Source organism: Carassius auratus, chromosome 32 (assembly GCF_003368295.1).
Source record: "Carassius auratus strain Wakin chromosome 32, ASM336829v1, whole genome shotgun sequence".
In the NCBI taxonomy this organism is placed as follows: domain Eukaryota; kingdom Metazoa; phylum Chordata; class Actinopteri; order Cypriniformes; family Cyprinidae; genus Carassius; species Carassius auratus.
Genome location: NC_039274.1, coordinates 27,725,591 through 27,741,467, shown reverse-complemented (window position 1 = coordinate 27,741,467; position 15,877 = coordinate 27,725,591). Strand labels below are relative to the sequence as shown.

Below are 15,877 nucleotides of genomic sequence, written 5' to 3'. Positions count from 1 at the left end.
ATCACATCACTCACTCCACACAAAAGCACATCTTGCTTGCTTTTGTTTCCTCTCAATCATTTTTGCATCTTATGTCACTTCCAGATTTCGGATCACAGGAAGCATTTGGTGTCACCCCCGATTATTTTGTCCTTGTTCAACCTTCCCTTCTGAGACCATTTTGATAGATAATAGATAACATATATTATTGCTTTAAAGGCTTGGACGATGAAGGAGATTAAGAGACTGTGTGTGATATTTTAATGCAACAAACACATGCTTCTCTCACACAGAGTTATTTACTTTAGGATTCCCTCTGCTTTTGTCTATGACTTTTCAATGACTTTTCCATTCATTCAAGGAACAAGATAAATATTAAAAATATTATTGAAAAAATATAAAATGTATTAAAGCTGAGCATAATAATAATAAAAAAAAAAAAAAATATATATATATATATATATATATATATATATATATATATATATATATATATATATATATATATATATATATATTATGAATATAATTTATAGAACATTTCTATGTATTTAATAATAAATATATCTAAAAATAATAATTAATAAAACAAGGAAGTTTGTTTATTTATTTATTTGACATTTTCTTCGTTGGACTGGCTAATTTGTCTAATTTCTCTAATGAATCATCAGGACAATGCCATATTATCGAATGCAAGACACACGTTCATGAAAGCTATTCTAATTAACAGAACATTAGTGCTGTAAGCCAAACTAACACTTCCTATGATATGATTAATACAGCCGTTTCTTCTGGCTTTTTTCCCAGCCCATCCGAATAACCACCGGATTCTTGCCATCAATATATTTCCACTTGATTGATGGCATAAAACTGGGAATGTAAAGTTAGATTAAGAGCCATGAGATAGATTGTGCATAACAAAAATCCTTAAAATCCTTCCCAGTGTTCATGCTCAAAGGATCATTTGTCTTTATAACATGGTGCTATAAACACTATTTTCCTCACTGATCCTCTCCATTTGCAAAAGTCTTTTTAATGCAGGTGCAGTGAGTGAACACACAGTTCATGTACATGAAAGGTCTACAGATCAATGATTAAGAGACAGAAAGCAATTTCTCCTTGTTCCTTATGTTAAGCATGGCAGCATGACAATTGTTTGCCCAAGTAGGCCTACTGAAGAAAGGTTATTATGTGGAATCAGTTTGCAAGGAGTAGCCTCAATCATCAAGAAAGTGTGTTTATCATTTATAGCTTTACATTTTCGTTTTCTGTTTTAATTGTTAGAGTTAAAAGTGAAAGTGTATTTTTCTTCATTCATATTAATTTATATCATCATATCATATCATCATCCAATAGCTTTCTGCCGGCCTCGCTTATAAAAATTTATTAATTCAATTCAATGCAAACATCTGTGATGTTGCCAGTTGTAGCTTTAGGCAAATCTTGTCAAAATGTTCATATGAATTTAGTCTCAAATTAATAAATATTTCCATATATTCGAAATTTGCGTAGGCTCATGTAATGTACTGTGGAGATAACTTGCTGCCAGTGTCATCTCCGATTGCCTTCTAAACAGGCCAATGTGAATTTTGTCATTCATTATTTGCATAATATGCTAACACATGCCATATTTCCAGCACAAACTGGGAGCTGCAGCTCTGTTATGAAACTAGCCTAAAGCCAGTGGCCTTTTATTTCAGTAGCCTAATGAATTGTTAATGTATTTAAATGATATTTGCTCTGTCAATTTAAATCCGCTCAATTTGGTGATATTAATGAAACATAGTTGTATCAGACACAGTCTTTTAAAGGGCTCATATAATGCGATTTCAATTCTTCCTTTCTCTTTGGAGTGTTACAAGCTCTTAGTGCATAAAGAAGATCTGTAAAGTTGCAAAGACTAAAGTCTCAAATCTAAAGAGATATTCTTTTTAAAAGTTAAGACTCTGGCACACACTCCCTAAAACACCTCGTTTAAACACGCCTCCACATGTCTACATCACTATGTGGGAAGATTAGAATAACGCCACCAAGATGTTCACGCAAAGAAAGAAGGCATAACTTTTATTCTCATCATTTGTGGAGAAACTGTGTGTTTCACTGTGAAAGTGAAACTGCTTTGTTTGGTCTTCCAAAAGAGCACGATATCTGCTTCGTCATGCCTGGGGCTGATCTGTGCTGGTCGCTGAGGAATACATCAAATTTGCACTGTGTATCGCCGGATCGGCTTTCATCGTGGACGAAGCAGAGTCCAGCCCTGGGTCGTCACATGTGGTTGCCGAAATCCCTGGACGCTCCCTCATCGAATCATCTGGCCGTTCCTCGCTCTTTCTGCCTCTTCTGACTCACGGTATGTAAGTAAGTTTACATATGTAAAGGATTTGCCACTGATGAATCAAACGTGAGTTTTGAGTAGTGTAGAGTAGCACTTGTTGTTTGTCATTTCTCAGATTTTACAAATGCAGACTTGGTTTTACGCGATATGCAATGCAACGTGTAAAAAGACAGTAGAAGTCATTATAATCAGTAATCATGTTCCCACTGGATGTAACAACTGCCTCGTTTGTAATGGGTTTTATTGTTTTTGTCCAGTCATGCCGGTGTTTTGACCAGGACACGCCATAACAGTACAGTACAGTATTTTTTGGCAACATCATACGAACTCTTTAATACTCCATGATGCCTAACTTCACAGCATAGACTTCATGTGCATTAACTTTATGTTCTAGGAAATATACGTTACAGCACTGGAGTAGGCTATGAAATTAATCCAGCTAACAACTGTTTAATCCAAATATCTGTTTAAATACGTTAAATGTTATGCTGGAAATTAACTTAGCTATTAACAATACTATAATTTAACGTTCTCTTACAGAGCCCCGAACATGACATGTAAGAAAAAATAAATAATTTACTAATTCGTTCCCTCAATGTACTAAATCGTGCACATGATTACTATAGCGTTCTCTCGATTTACTATTGTGTTCGCTCAATTTGCTAAATCGTGCGCACGATTTATCAAATCGAAGGAACAAATTAGTAAATTGTGCGCACAACTTATAAATAGAGTGAAAGCAATAGTAAATTGAGGGAACGATATAGTAATCGTGTGCACGTTTTAGGCTGGGCATACACTGTGCGATTTTTGTGCGATTCCGGCAAAGTACCAACTCACACTGTATGAGCAGATCGCATGTGATGTAAAGCCAAAGCTCACAATTATTGATAAACCATAGAGGGATAAATGCACTGCTTTGGTGATTTGTGCAATTCTGTGTGCTGAAACGTCCACAAAAAAAAAAAAAAAAAAAAAAAAAAAAAAAAAGGCAGGCGCAGAGCTCAGCAGCTATATCCTCCCAACTTTTCTCTCTGGCATTCCAAAAAGGCTGACATGTTGCTGCCATAACTCCACAAGTTTTCCCTCCATCACTTCAGTCCACACTACACGCTGTGTCGCCATGGTTTCGTTTATGATTTCGCGCTTGCGATTGCCCAGTGAGGGAAACGTGGAAAACGGTTTGGCGACCAAAATTTCTGACATGTCAGAAATACATCAGACCAACCCATTGCCGGTCGGAAGAGGTTAATCGCGTCTCGTTTCCCCTTGTACACTGAACGAACACTGAACGACAAACGACGCACGACAATGCTGAAAATCGGCCCGACCCGAAAAAGAGTCAGAGTCAGAATTCGGCTCAAAATCGGATGAAAATCGCACAGTGTATGCCAGGCTTTAGTACATTGAGGGAACTAATTAGTAAATCGTGCACACGATTTAGCATTATATTTTTTCCTGCATGTCATGTGCGGGGCTCCGTATTTTCTTAATACGGCATTCCTAAAATAAGAAGCAGGAGCTTCTGCGTGTCGTCTTGCAACGTGGCGTCGACGCCCATCTCGAGTTAAAGACAGCCGGTTGGCCAATAGCAGAGCTCCTAACATTCCGTGTTCATGCTAACCGTGTTTTGATTGGCTGTCTGTTGACACGCACCCATTCTGGGTTTGGTTGTAGCCTAGCCTTCAGTGGTCCGCCGGGGATGTTTGAATCGAAAATGAAAAGAACTGGCTTGTGTTCGAATGAGTTGGATTGTTTCGTTCTGAATCGATAACAATTGGAACGCGTCTCCCTGGCAACCGCATCTTCTGCGATTTCCACAGTGTTCGTTTAGAACGTTTAGTTGAACTTTGTGCCAGTTTTAAACTCTTTCATTGCGTCCTTTAGGCATGGATGTCTCGACGTGCTTCTGGTTTTTGTCGCTTTGCACGTGTCTGGCGCACGGAAAACCCACTCTCAGGAAAGAAAGAGTTCTTCACGAGCCTGAACTGAGCAGAGAGCCCCACGAAGATAACCAGAGCTATCAGTACGACCACGAGGCCTTTCTGGGCAAAGAGGAGGCCACCACATTTGATCAGCTCACCCCAGAGGAAAGCAAAGCCAGATTAGGGTAAGGTTTCGTTCAAAAGACCTTCTTTAGCATGATGCATTTCTTTATACATGTTGAGCAATGACAGATCAAGATGACAAAAATTATAAATCGTTTGATAATCTAGATTAAAACGTGTTAAATTCTTATAAATTAAATATTTCTATTCATATTTGGTCATACATTCGTAAAAAGTATTATTTTACACCTTTTCCTACATGCATGCATATGTATGTATGACCTCTAAGAGAGTCTATTTTGGTTTTCCTGTCACGTGACAGAATTCCTCCTGTATGGTGGTTGGGACACTGTCTTGTTAACAGTTTGATGTTGGATATCAGGGTTTATCTCGTTTTATATTGCCAGTGTAACAAGGGGTGTATAGGCATGAACCCTCTCCAGTCCTGGAAGTGGGAGGACTCCCTGAACATCACAACGTGGCATCCAAGATAAAAATAATGTGCTGTTGACAGTGTGCTAGTCACTTGGAGTCTAGTTTCTGTCAAGAACATTTCTGGGTCGTATTTCAATCGAAAAGAAGTTTAAAGAGATACGAATTTCAAGAAATAAGTAGAAAATGAAATGCAAATATAGAGAAATAGGTTTACAAATATGTTTAGCATAAAATAGTATTTTTATAACGTTTTAAAAATGTTATATATGTGTGTGTGTGTGTGTGTGTGTGTATATATATATGTGTGTATATATATATGTATATGTGTGTGTATATATATATATATATATATATATATATATATATATATATATATATATATATATAAAATTTTATATGAGATGTTATCAAGGTAATATTGCAATAATGATAGTCACCACTGAGTTATAAACACCTCAATAATGCAATTTATATATAAAAAATAAATAAAAAATAAAACATCCATAGCAAATATCTGTTTAAATATCTTGACCTTTTCGCTGAAAATTAATCGGTCACTAATAATAATACTATTCAATATGAGGTTATATTAAACACACACACACACACATACATGCACTCTTGCATTTATTTATTTTTCCTTCAATTTATGGGGTGCAGTATCTCTCTATTTTCATAGGAATTGGATCAATCTACCATGTCTGAGGTGAAAAGCTAGGAACATGTCTCAGAAAAATCATTCTAATATTTATTGTCTGTAAGTTCCACTTAATTCCCTCCCTCCTTTCTTTCTTTCTTTCTTTCTTTCTTTCTTTCTTTCTTTCTCTTAATTCCTTAGGAAAATAGTAGATCGTATTGACAGCAACGCGGATGGATATATCACTGTTGATGAACTCAAGTCCTGGATCAAGAGAGTTCAGAAGCGCTACGTCTATGAGAACGTTGCAAAGGTCTGGTCTGACTATGACCTGAACAAAGACAACAAGATCTCGTGGGATGAATATAAGCAAGCAACGTACGGTTACTACCTTGGTGAGTCGCCCGTTTCTGAAACTATTGAAAATTTTAATATTGATGAAATGTTTTACATGAGATCCACCATCTACTCTTCTCCCAGCCAATCCAGAGGAGTTTGAGGATGCAACCGATCAGTTCAGCTTCAAGAAGATGCTTCCGCGAGATGAACGTAGGTTTAAGGCTGCAGATCTCAATGGCGATTTAGCTGCAGAGCGAGAGGAGTTCACTGCTTTCCTCCACCCAGAGGAGTTTGAGCACATGCAGGAAATTGTGGTTCTTGTGAGTGTCGGTTGAGTTTTAGACGGTGGTACTTACTGTCAGATTAATTACGCATACTATTGAAAATGACCATCATGCTGTTATTTCATAAAGTAAATGATTCATCTCGTTCCTATTTTCTTTATTCTGCCAGGAAACTCTGGAGGACATTGACAAGAATGGAGACGGTCATGTAGATGAGGACGAATACATTTGTAGGTTTATATATGTATTTTTGTATGAAAGATGAAGTATTACAGGTCACATTTTTGTGAGTTTTAGACAATGAAACTCTTGACAAAATCAACATTTTTGGGGATGAAATATCCTTTTAATATTCTGTATCCAAGGGAAAAATGTTTTAGACCTCTTGGTATTTTTCCAGCGGACATGTTTGCTCATGAAGATGGCGGCCCAGAGCCCGACTGGGTTAGAACAGAGAGAGACCAGTTTTCAGATTTCAGAGATCTGAATAAAGATGGGAAGATGGATTTAGAAGAGATTCGTCACTGGATCCTGCCGCAGGACTATGATCACGCGCAGGCAGAGGCCCGGCATCTGGTGTACGAGTCGGACACGGACAAGGTGAGAACCTACTGTGATGCTGTCCACAAATATCTCCAGAACTGGAGTAGTGATGTTATAATACATTAATGGTATGTTAAACAATTAAATGCATACTAAGAATTAAATAGGTGAAAAATACCATTAGAATTCATTTATTTAAATATAGAATTTTATTTGCTGCAGACTACCATTACCAAAGTTCCTAATCAGTGCAATTTTTGCATTCTTAAAGAACTTAACATTTTTAATCAGCAGTGACACATTATTTTGGTCAAAAGTTACAGTAAAGACATTTATACTGTAATACAAGAAAGATGTAAAATAAATGTGGTTTTGTCTGTTCTTCAGAAAACCCCGAAAAAGCAGTTTCCACAAATTATTAAGCAGCACAACTTTTTCAACATGATTTTTGAAATTCAGCATATTCGACTGATTTTCTGAAGAATCGTGTGACACTGAAGATTTGTTGTAATGATGCTGAAAATTCAGCTTTGATCACAGGAATAAATTACATCTCAAAATATATTGTAACAGAAAACCGTTATTTTAAATTGTTATAATATTTCACAGTTTTACAGTTAATTGATTAGTCATTTTAAGGACAATTAGTTTGAATAATTATTGTATTTTAATGTTGCAAGACATATGTGATATTAGATATTATATTTAGTTGTTCACATTGTGCATACAGCTACAATGCTTTAAAATAACTGTGGACTTGTATATTTCCAGTCATTTAAAGGTAATTTCCACATTTTGGTGGTTGTGTGTGTCTGTTGCTCATGTAAATAATTAATGTGCTACCTTTAATAGAAAAGCTAACATGTTTTGTGTGAACACACAGAATAAAAAATGTTTATAATCCGTATCAGAGGTGCCAATTTCTCTTAGCAGCTTTGTCATGAGTTCAATAAAGGACTAAAGGACTAGAAATATTGCAAATACTCATTACATTTACATCTATCTATTTAGCAGACACTGTGTTTTAAAAATGAGGAATACAACCAGCAAAACACATTGTCATGTGGGTGGAATTTTTTTTTTTTTTTGTAGGACCAGATGCTGACCAAAGAAGAGATTCTTGAGAACTGGAACATGTTTGTAGGCAGCCAGGCCACCAACTATGGCGAAGACCTTACTAGGAACCACGATGAGCTTTGAACCCGAGGGTGTAGAACTCTACCTGAGGACCCAGGTACTGAACTGAGAACTGAACCTCCATGGCATCCATAAAGCCATGCCAGTGACTGACGAACTGACTGATGTACTGCAGCTCTACCTCACAGACTGGACATAGAGGAATCACTGACCGATGGCTGTGCTCCCTAACACACACTTAGGCTTTCCTCTTTCACACTATGTTCTTTTTGTGTGTGGTCAAGGAACTCTTCTGTCCTGGTTGATTGAGCTGCTACGGATTTCTTCAGCTGAAGCTGAGCCTTTTTTTTTCTTTTCTAAAGCAATCATAGGACGAAGCCTGTGCCTATTTTTGTCTGGTGAGGATATATTGGAACAAACATTCTATTTATTTAGAATTTTAACTGCATTTCATGTTTTGATAATACAACTCTGTTACTACAGAAAGCACTACAAGTTAGTGTTGATATACAGTTATACATACAGTACACTAGACATGTAATTATCTTGTAGATTATCACAGAGTTCCCATTGCTGACTGACCGTATTTCCATATGTCTTATGTTTTGTCAAACTCTACATGTTCTAAACACAGCTGCATCTGATGCATTATTTTCCTGTCTTTTTGCACACGTGTTTTTGCAAATGTCTGGTAAAATTCAGCCCTACTCAGACAGTAATTATAACTCTGTCTTATTTTATGAGATTAGATTTGATGACACACAAGCCCCTTTCACACAGTAATACCAGTAAATTGCCATAAAATTACCAGAACGACTTTACCGTTTTTTTTTTAAAGATCCTGTATACACATGATCTCTTTACAGCAATTTACCGGTAATTTTTCGGAAAAGTCTGTGTGTGTGAAAGGGCTTATAGTGTATGAAGTGTGTTTGTGTATACACTACTGTTCAAAAGTTTGAGGTCAAGAAATGAATGCTTTTATTTGCCAAGGATGCATTAAATTGTCCCAAGTCAGAAGGAAGACATTAAATACAAATATAAAACTACTTTTTTAAATTGTGATAAGTTTCACAAAATGATTTTTACTGTATCTTTGATCAAATAAATGTAGCCTTGGTTATCATCAGAGATTTTAAATCGTACCGACCCCAAACAATTGAATAGTAGTGTATACTGCCATGTATGACCTGTTTTAACGGTCTACATCAGGGCTATTCAATTAGCTTCATTTGAGGACGGATTATCCCATTTAAAAAATAAAGGGGGTGGGGGGCCATCGTGATATCTTTCTGGAGGGGGGCTATACAATTAGAAATTAAAGTGAAATGCAAATTCAACAGTAAAATGAACTAATATTACCAACATCAACATCTATAAAAGATTAACATTAGTGCTGTGTGTGGATTGTCGAGCTTTCTCTCAACTCTTGATCATTTAGGACTTTATAAGTCTATTAAGAACGTGGTCTCTCACCAAAACTGCTCATTTTTACATAATTGTGTGTTTTTTTATTTCTCACTTAATTTTACCAGACATTCAACAAAAACTCAGATGACTACAAATTCTTACCTAGTTTTCATTTTTATGTAATGTTATAGTAGATTTCTATCACCAAGAGTCTATTTCCGTTGTTTCTTTTTTTTTATTGTTGTAATTTTTTTTTTTTTTTCACAGGGGTTTGCATGAATTTGTTTATCTTGTGAAAATGCTTTTATTTTAATTTAATTTACGAAATTATGCCATGTTGTTAAAAACCTGCTGGAGTAATAAAGGAGGCGAAACATCCTCCAACTGTCTGCCAATAAAATGCAACAAACACTTTTCATTTGAGACTATATTTTCTTTTTCTCAGTGATACTTTACAAAAAAGTACATATCTTTCATAAAATTTTCAAGTTGGTTTTGATTTTTGTATTTTATTTATTTCACGTTGTGACTAACAGTGCCCTTCTTGCTTGCTTATTATTCTTATTATTTTTTTTGTCTGTTTAATCATTCTAAGACAATCACAAAAACCAGGCCTAAATTGCTTCAAAATAACTCCAACTCCAAAATAACCAAGTAAGAGTGATATGACATTTGAAATCAGTATTTCAGCATTTTTATAACTATTTGGTCTACTTTTTCACATTTACTAGCTGGGTTTGCATTATATAATGCAAAAGAGGGAAGTAAATTCAACTTGGCATCTAATACCTCAGGCAAAACTGCAGCTCCATCTGTTTACCTCCGGTGATTTTTAATGTAGATACTGTACTATCAGATGTCCTAATGCATATCTGCAGCCCAAGCGTACATCAAGTAAGATGCCCAGCAGAAGGCAATCACATCATTTCATGAAGATAAAACATTGTCAAAGCGAGTAAGCTTATTAATGTTAGGATTTCTGGGCCTTCTGAACCACTGCCTAAAGGTTGAGAATACAGTTTGTCGTCTTCTCCCCTTCCAGCATATTTTTTTTACGTGTCTCAGGTTTTGAGCCTTGAGCAGAAATTACCTCTGTTTTCATGTTTTCCTCCTCTTCAGTAGGCCAGATTTTACATAAATGTGTATTTGGCCTGAAAATAGTTAGTAGGCAAGACTTTTGTCTTAAAGGCTTGCATTGGCATACAATATAATATAATGTATTGTAACTATAACTAAAATGTATTGTAATGAAATATGTGTTTTGTGTGTTACTGAATGAAGTATTTTCCTTCCTCTAGTGGCTGATTCATAAGAAATGAGCCTATATAAAGTTGTGCAATTTCTCAGAAGTAATTAATGATCTTTTAGAAAGAAAATGTTAAGCTATCCATTGAAGCCTGTTTCTGCCAGTGAATAAAAAAAGAGAGAAAGGTAACTAACTATTTTTTTTAAATCTTACAATTCTGACTTTTTTCTGTTACAAATAAACTCATAATTGTGAGTTATAAAGACTTATAAAGGAGACCCAAAGAGGGTGGATTCAGATCCTCCCGGAAGACCTTGCATCTTCTGATCCAAACTCAAATAAAGTTAACAAATGTAAACGTGTTATAATGCCATTCTGAATGAATAATTTATCTGAATGTGGATGGGGACTGGGGCTATCATATCCAAAAATGACCAAGCACCTGAATTTAATCTGGTAAATAATAATTAGATACTATAAGAAAAAAAGGGGGTCAGAAAGCTATATTTTTATGGTTATTTTTGTTTAGAAACCCAAGTACCCCAGTTTAGTGTGTTGTTTTATTATTTTGTTTTATTTTGGGTCTTGACTATTCCTGAAAGTGAGTGAAAATGGCGAGGATGACAATGTGTTGAGTCTTTTTGGATCTTATTTGAAATATTTGCATTATTTTTCCCTGTCCACTTCTTAATATGGGTCACTCTATACTTACATCTACATCATGTAAACACCGTACATCCATATGTTTCTATCACAAATGCATCTGTCTTTCAATATGTTTGTCTGTGTGTCTGGGGAATACACTGGCTGCTCTCTTCCTCTCAGGGTGTCTTACCCTTGTTTCATCGCTCTGGCTTCTCAGTCTCTTGTCCCACAGCGACTACATCTGATGTCTCTCAGCTCCAGCTGCCAGAGGCCCCGGTGTCCCTGTGGCCCCCAGGCATTAAGGTGTACAGCAGAAGAGATGTCTGCATTTCCACAGCCTCTCAGGACACCAGAGGGCACAGTCACATACAAAAAGGTGCCCTCTCTCGGAGGCATTCTATGAATATTAGATATTTCCTACTGTAGCTGCAGATGACATATAAAGATGTTAACCATCTAAATTAAAGGAATAGTCCACCAAAAATGAAAATTCTTGTCCAATACAAGCTAATATGGGTGATACTTTTATTGTAAACTATAAGGAATATTTAAAGAAAAATGTATATACTATATAAAAATAAAAGACTTAAGTCACACAAAAATTGTCTGAATTTCATTGTAATCAGCATCAGCAAACAAATGATGTTAGTTTATCCTAGACCTAACTTGACTTTTCTTAACCACATTTTCAATATAAGCAAGGTTTCATAAAATTGATCCAAAGGGAGAGTAAATATATTTATAATAAAATATACTTATGAACAAAATATTATATATACAAAACAATATATTACTTTATATTCAGCAAAAATAATAATAGTAATAATTGTTTCTTGAGCAGCAAATCAGCATATTATCATGATTTCTGAAGGACCGTGTGACACTGAAGAATAATGATGCTGAAAATACAGCTTTGCATAAAAATTTAATTAACACTTTTAAAAAAATGTACAGTAATTGTATTTCTCATTGTTACTGTTTTTACTGTACTTTTGATCAAATACATGCAGCTTTGCTGAACAGCCTTATTTCAAAAACATTAAATCTAAGCATAATTTGGCTCTCCGTATACATTTGTGTGAAAATGAGTGCAACATGACCTCATCTATCCATGACTCTGTGCCAAACCATAGGGACAATCTCTGCAGAAATGAGGGCACACTGGGATAATGAAGGGGTGTGAAGGGTACGAACTGTCCCTACGCTTCAATGGCATTAAAGACACTGTTAAGACCTCCATCCTCCAACCTCTAATGATCTGTGTGCATCCCTAACAAACAGAGCTGCAGCAGATTTTGTTGTCAGGATTTTGACTGCCACATCAATCGTGACATTTCAGACAGTTCGTTAGCATTTCTTGTGAACTCATACAATTATAATGATACGAGTAAACTGAGGAGCTGCCTTCATTAAAGTAATATGGGGTTTTGAACTTGGATGTATTTCATCTTTGATTTCTTCATTTATTTCAGTGTTTCACGTGTTTTACATCTTTCTGTCACAGAGGAGTCCAAATCTACAGTTTTATATATATATATATAAATAATTTGTTATATATATATATATATATATATAACAAATTATGTGCTGTCACACAGGGAAATTTCACAGGCTCAAAAGGTCCACTGTCATCTAGCAAGGCACACTGTACAACAGCTTTCGTTCAAAAGAATTGTGAGATTTAAACATGCAATTACAAGATAAAAAAGCCAGATTTTTTTTTCAAGGTGGAAAAAAAAAACTTAAATGTGGGAATTGTCAGAATAAAATTAAGTTTAGATCTTAAGTTTACATTTCACAATTCTGAATTTTCAGAACTGTAAGGAAAAATAAATAAACATGTTGCAATTATTATATTATTATTATTATTTTAATTCCATGTCAGGATCCCATTTGAATTATGAAATTTCACAAATTTTATCGCAGAATTTTACTTAAATTCAAACAATAATAAAACAATTATTACACTTCACTTTGAGTGCATCATTTCATTATTAAATTAATTATTATCCATTTTTTGTTAGCAACCTTGAATTTGTATCCCCAGCTACCAGCACAGTATATCAGTATACTGTAACTGTAGGTTTGTCCAAACCACTAAGAGCAGTAAACAGCGATGGAGTTCATTGATTTAGATCTGTGAGCAAACAAGGACAGAACACTGTCCTTCTGGAGCTGTTTCTGGTCTTACCCATCTTCACTCAGCAGCAGAGACCAAAGGCTGGCGCTTTATAATTAAAGTGCGCAGGATTATCTGTGTCTGAGGCCCAGAACACATCACGGGAACGCCCCGTCAAACATTAAACGCAGAAATGCAAGAACACGCCACTTCAAATGTTTGCTCACTGGCCTGGAGCTAAAGGGGTTAAGGCTAATCCTCTCAGAGTTTAACTGCTATCAGTGTCCTGCAAGGAAATGTAAGTGGAATGAAGTCAGGAGGAGGTTTTGAAAAGGAGGAGATGTTCAGGATAGTTGGCATGCGTGGGTCTCCATCATTTTGCAGCACAGTGAATGAGGTGTTCGTGCGTGTTTATTGTCAACCTAATGTGAACTTCCACTTAGTAAAAAAAAAAAAAAAAAAGATAATTGTGACATTTTATCTCACAATTTGGACTATTTATTTAGAGTTTTTATCTCGGAATTCTGACTTTGTCTTTTGATACTATCTTTATATCTCACAATTCTGAAGAAGTCTGAATGTTCTTTGGGGAAAAAAAAGATTATAAGTTATATAAAATCAAAATATCTCCATGTCTCCGTCTGCGTTAGAGCCGGGAGCGATAACACAAGCAATGAAGCGGTTGTGATTTACTTTGTCGGATAAAGTCGGACATACTAATGTATTCAACTTCATAAAGCTTGGTTACTGTTCTGCTCTATCAGTTGGTACAGTTTTCAGGTAGAGTTCAACAGAATCACTGATTGTCAAATACAATTAGATCTGGATCACTGTCTTAAGTCGACCTGGAAAGTTCTGTCAGCCTCTGGCGTAATAGATTTATTCCCACAATGCCCTGAAAAGGTCTTGTCCATTGCTCTCTCTCTCTCTCTCTCTCTTTCTTCCACGTGTCTGGCCTAGATTCCTTTATCTTGGAGAAAAGCAGAGGAGAGGGGAATGCTGTAGGTGTTTGGACCCCTCCTTTCCCCATCATCCTCTCCTCCGTTATTTCCTCCTCGGGGAATCAAGCCCCATCTGCTACCCAGTGTGTCCTGTGAGGAAACCGAGGGAAAGGAGGCTGTTCCTGGGCTCTTTAGGGGCCGCTTTGGAGCTCCCTTCATACACAAGACCGCAGATGGAATCTTTCCCTAGTTAATGTTTTATTTTCAATGTCTTTACTTGTCAGGCTTTAGACAAAGAGCAAAAAAACGCCACTTCAGATATTTCGCTATGCCAATCCACATCTTCAGTTGCTATTGTTTTTCACAATAATAGTGAAGTCTCATAAAAAAAAGTAATATTTCAAGATGAATACCTAGTAGACTGAAGGAACTTGTTTGGTTATCCAGACTTTTTTTTTTTTTTTTACTTTTTTCAAAAAAAAAAATAAAAAAATAAATAAATATTCAGTGGCCATGAAAACAAAAGAGTGCTAAATAGAACCCTTTTTTATAGGGTTCCATAAAGAACCATGCTTTGAAAATTCTATATAGGACCTTAATGGTGTTATAAATAACCTTTTAATGATCATTTATTTCAATTAATATTAGTATATTAACATGTTTATATCATTATTAATATTATTTGTATATATAATTTGTTAATATTGTTTTTTACTCCTCTATCTGCCTGGTATAACAATATCCTGCTGTTCCTCATGATTAACCGTGTTGTTTCAGACTGCTCAGAGGCATGATAGTTATGATCTTGTCACCGTGTATATCATTTTGATCTTTGGTGATCCATTTTTGAGGCCAGATATGAGGTTTTCTTCGTCTGCTAATGGTTAAATGCTCACAGGATCTTATAAAGGGTGGTTTTCTAAAAGGATTTCCAGATTTCCGAAAGGGAGAAAATAAGGGTTTCTGACCAGTCTATTGTGTCCAGTTTATTTGTACATCACTCCACGTATCTGTAGTGAGGAATGACTGTTTTAGACTGTCGTTCTTAGCTCTTCAGCTCTTACACAGATGCCCTGTAATTATCCAAACAGAATGGGAGAGTTTCAAACCCAAAATAGTTCTAAGATGGGCCAATTACATGGTGTTGAGAGACCGATTTTCACCGAAAATGTGAACGGGTGTACTAGTATTCAGTGTATTTTCAATAGAAGTGTATGAGCTACATTCAGGATTCAAACTGCAGTGCGATAAACAACATAATGCTGAGACTCAATGCTGTCTATTCATCTAAAAATGAAAAATCTGTCATCATTTACTCACCCTCATGTTGTTTTAAACCTGTAAGAGTTTCTCTTTTCTGTGGAGTACAAAAGAAGATATTTTGAAGCTAATGAGTAATGTAGGGATGACTGTGTTAATATTACTGTATTTTATATCATAGAATAAAACTTGAATTAACTTGGGAACAATGGAACCAGAAGTTCCAGCATTTCAGTGTATTGGCCTGCAGATATATGTCACCCTTTCAGCACTCTATGATTTTCATTTGCCTTTATGTTTTCTTGAATAGCCGGATATATCAGTAGTGCAAAGACTGAATTGCATGATGGGATCCCATTAAAGGAAAACACTGCCACTATGTGGCTGAATATTCTCAAACAACCATTGTGTGAGGAATCTAAAGGGTTACATTGCTTTCTCTACATTCTTCTTTATACAGGTGCATCTCAATAAATTAGAATGTCATGTAAAAGTTCATTTATTTTAGTAATTCAACTC

The 15,877-nt window shown here is 35.7% G+C and overlaps 1 protein-coding gene across 1 annotated transcript; it reads left to right on the top strand.

Annotated features, from left to right (window-relative positions):
* Positions 1-3,975: 3,975 nt before the first annotated feature.
* Positions 3,976-10,444, top strand: LOC113051993 (reticulocalbin-1-like). Its single transcript, XM_026216212.1, has 6 exons — positions 3,976-4,424; positions 5,636-5,829; positions 5,915-6,093; positions 6,227-6,287; positions 6,458-6,657; positions 7,693-10,444. The coding sequence occupies exons 1-6, from the start codon at positions 4,204-4,206 to the stop codon at positions 7,798-7,800; spliced, it is 963 nt and encodes a 320-aa protein (XP_026071997.1). The 5' UTR covers positions 3,976-4,203; the 3' UTR covers positions 7,801-10,444.
* The last annotated feature ends 5,433 nt before the right edge of the window (positions 10,445-15,877 follow it).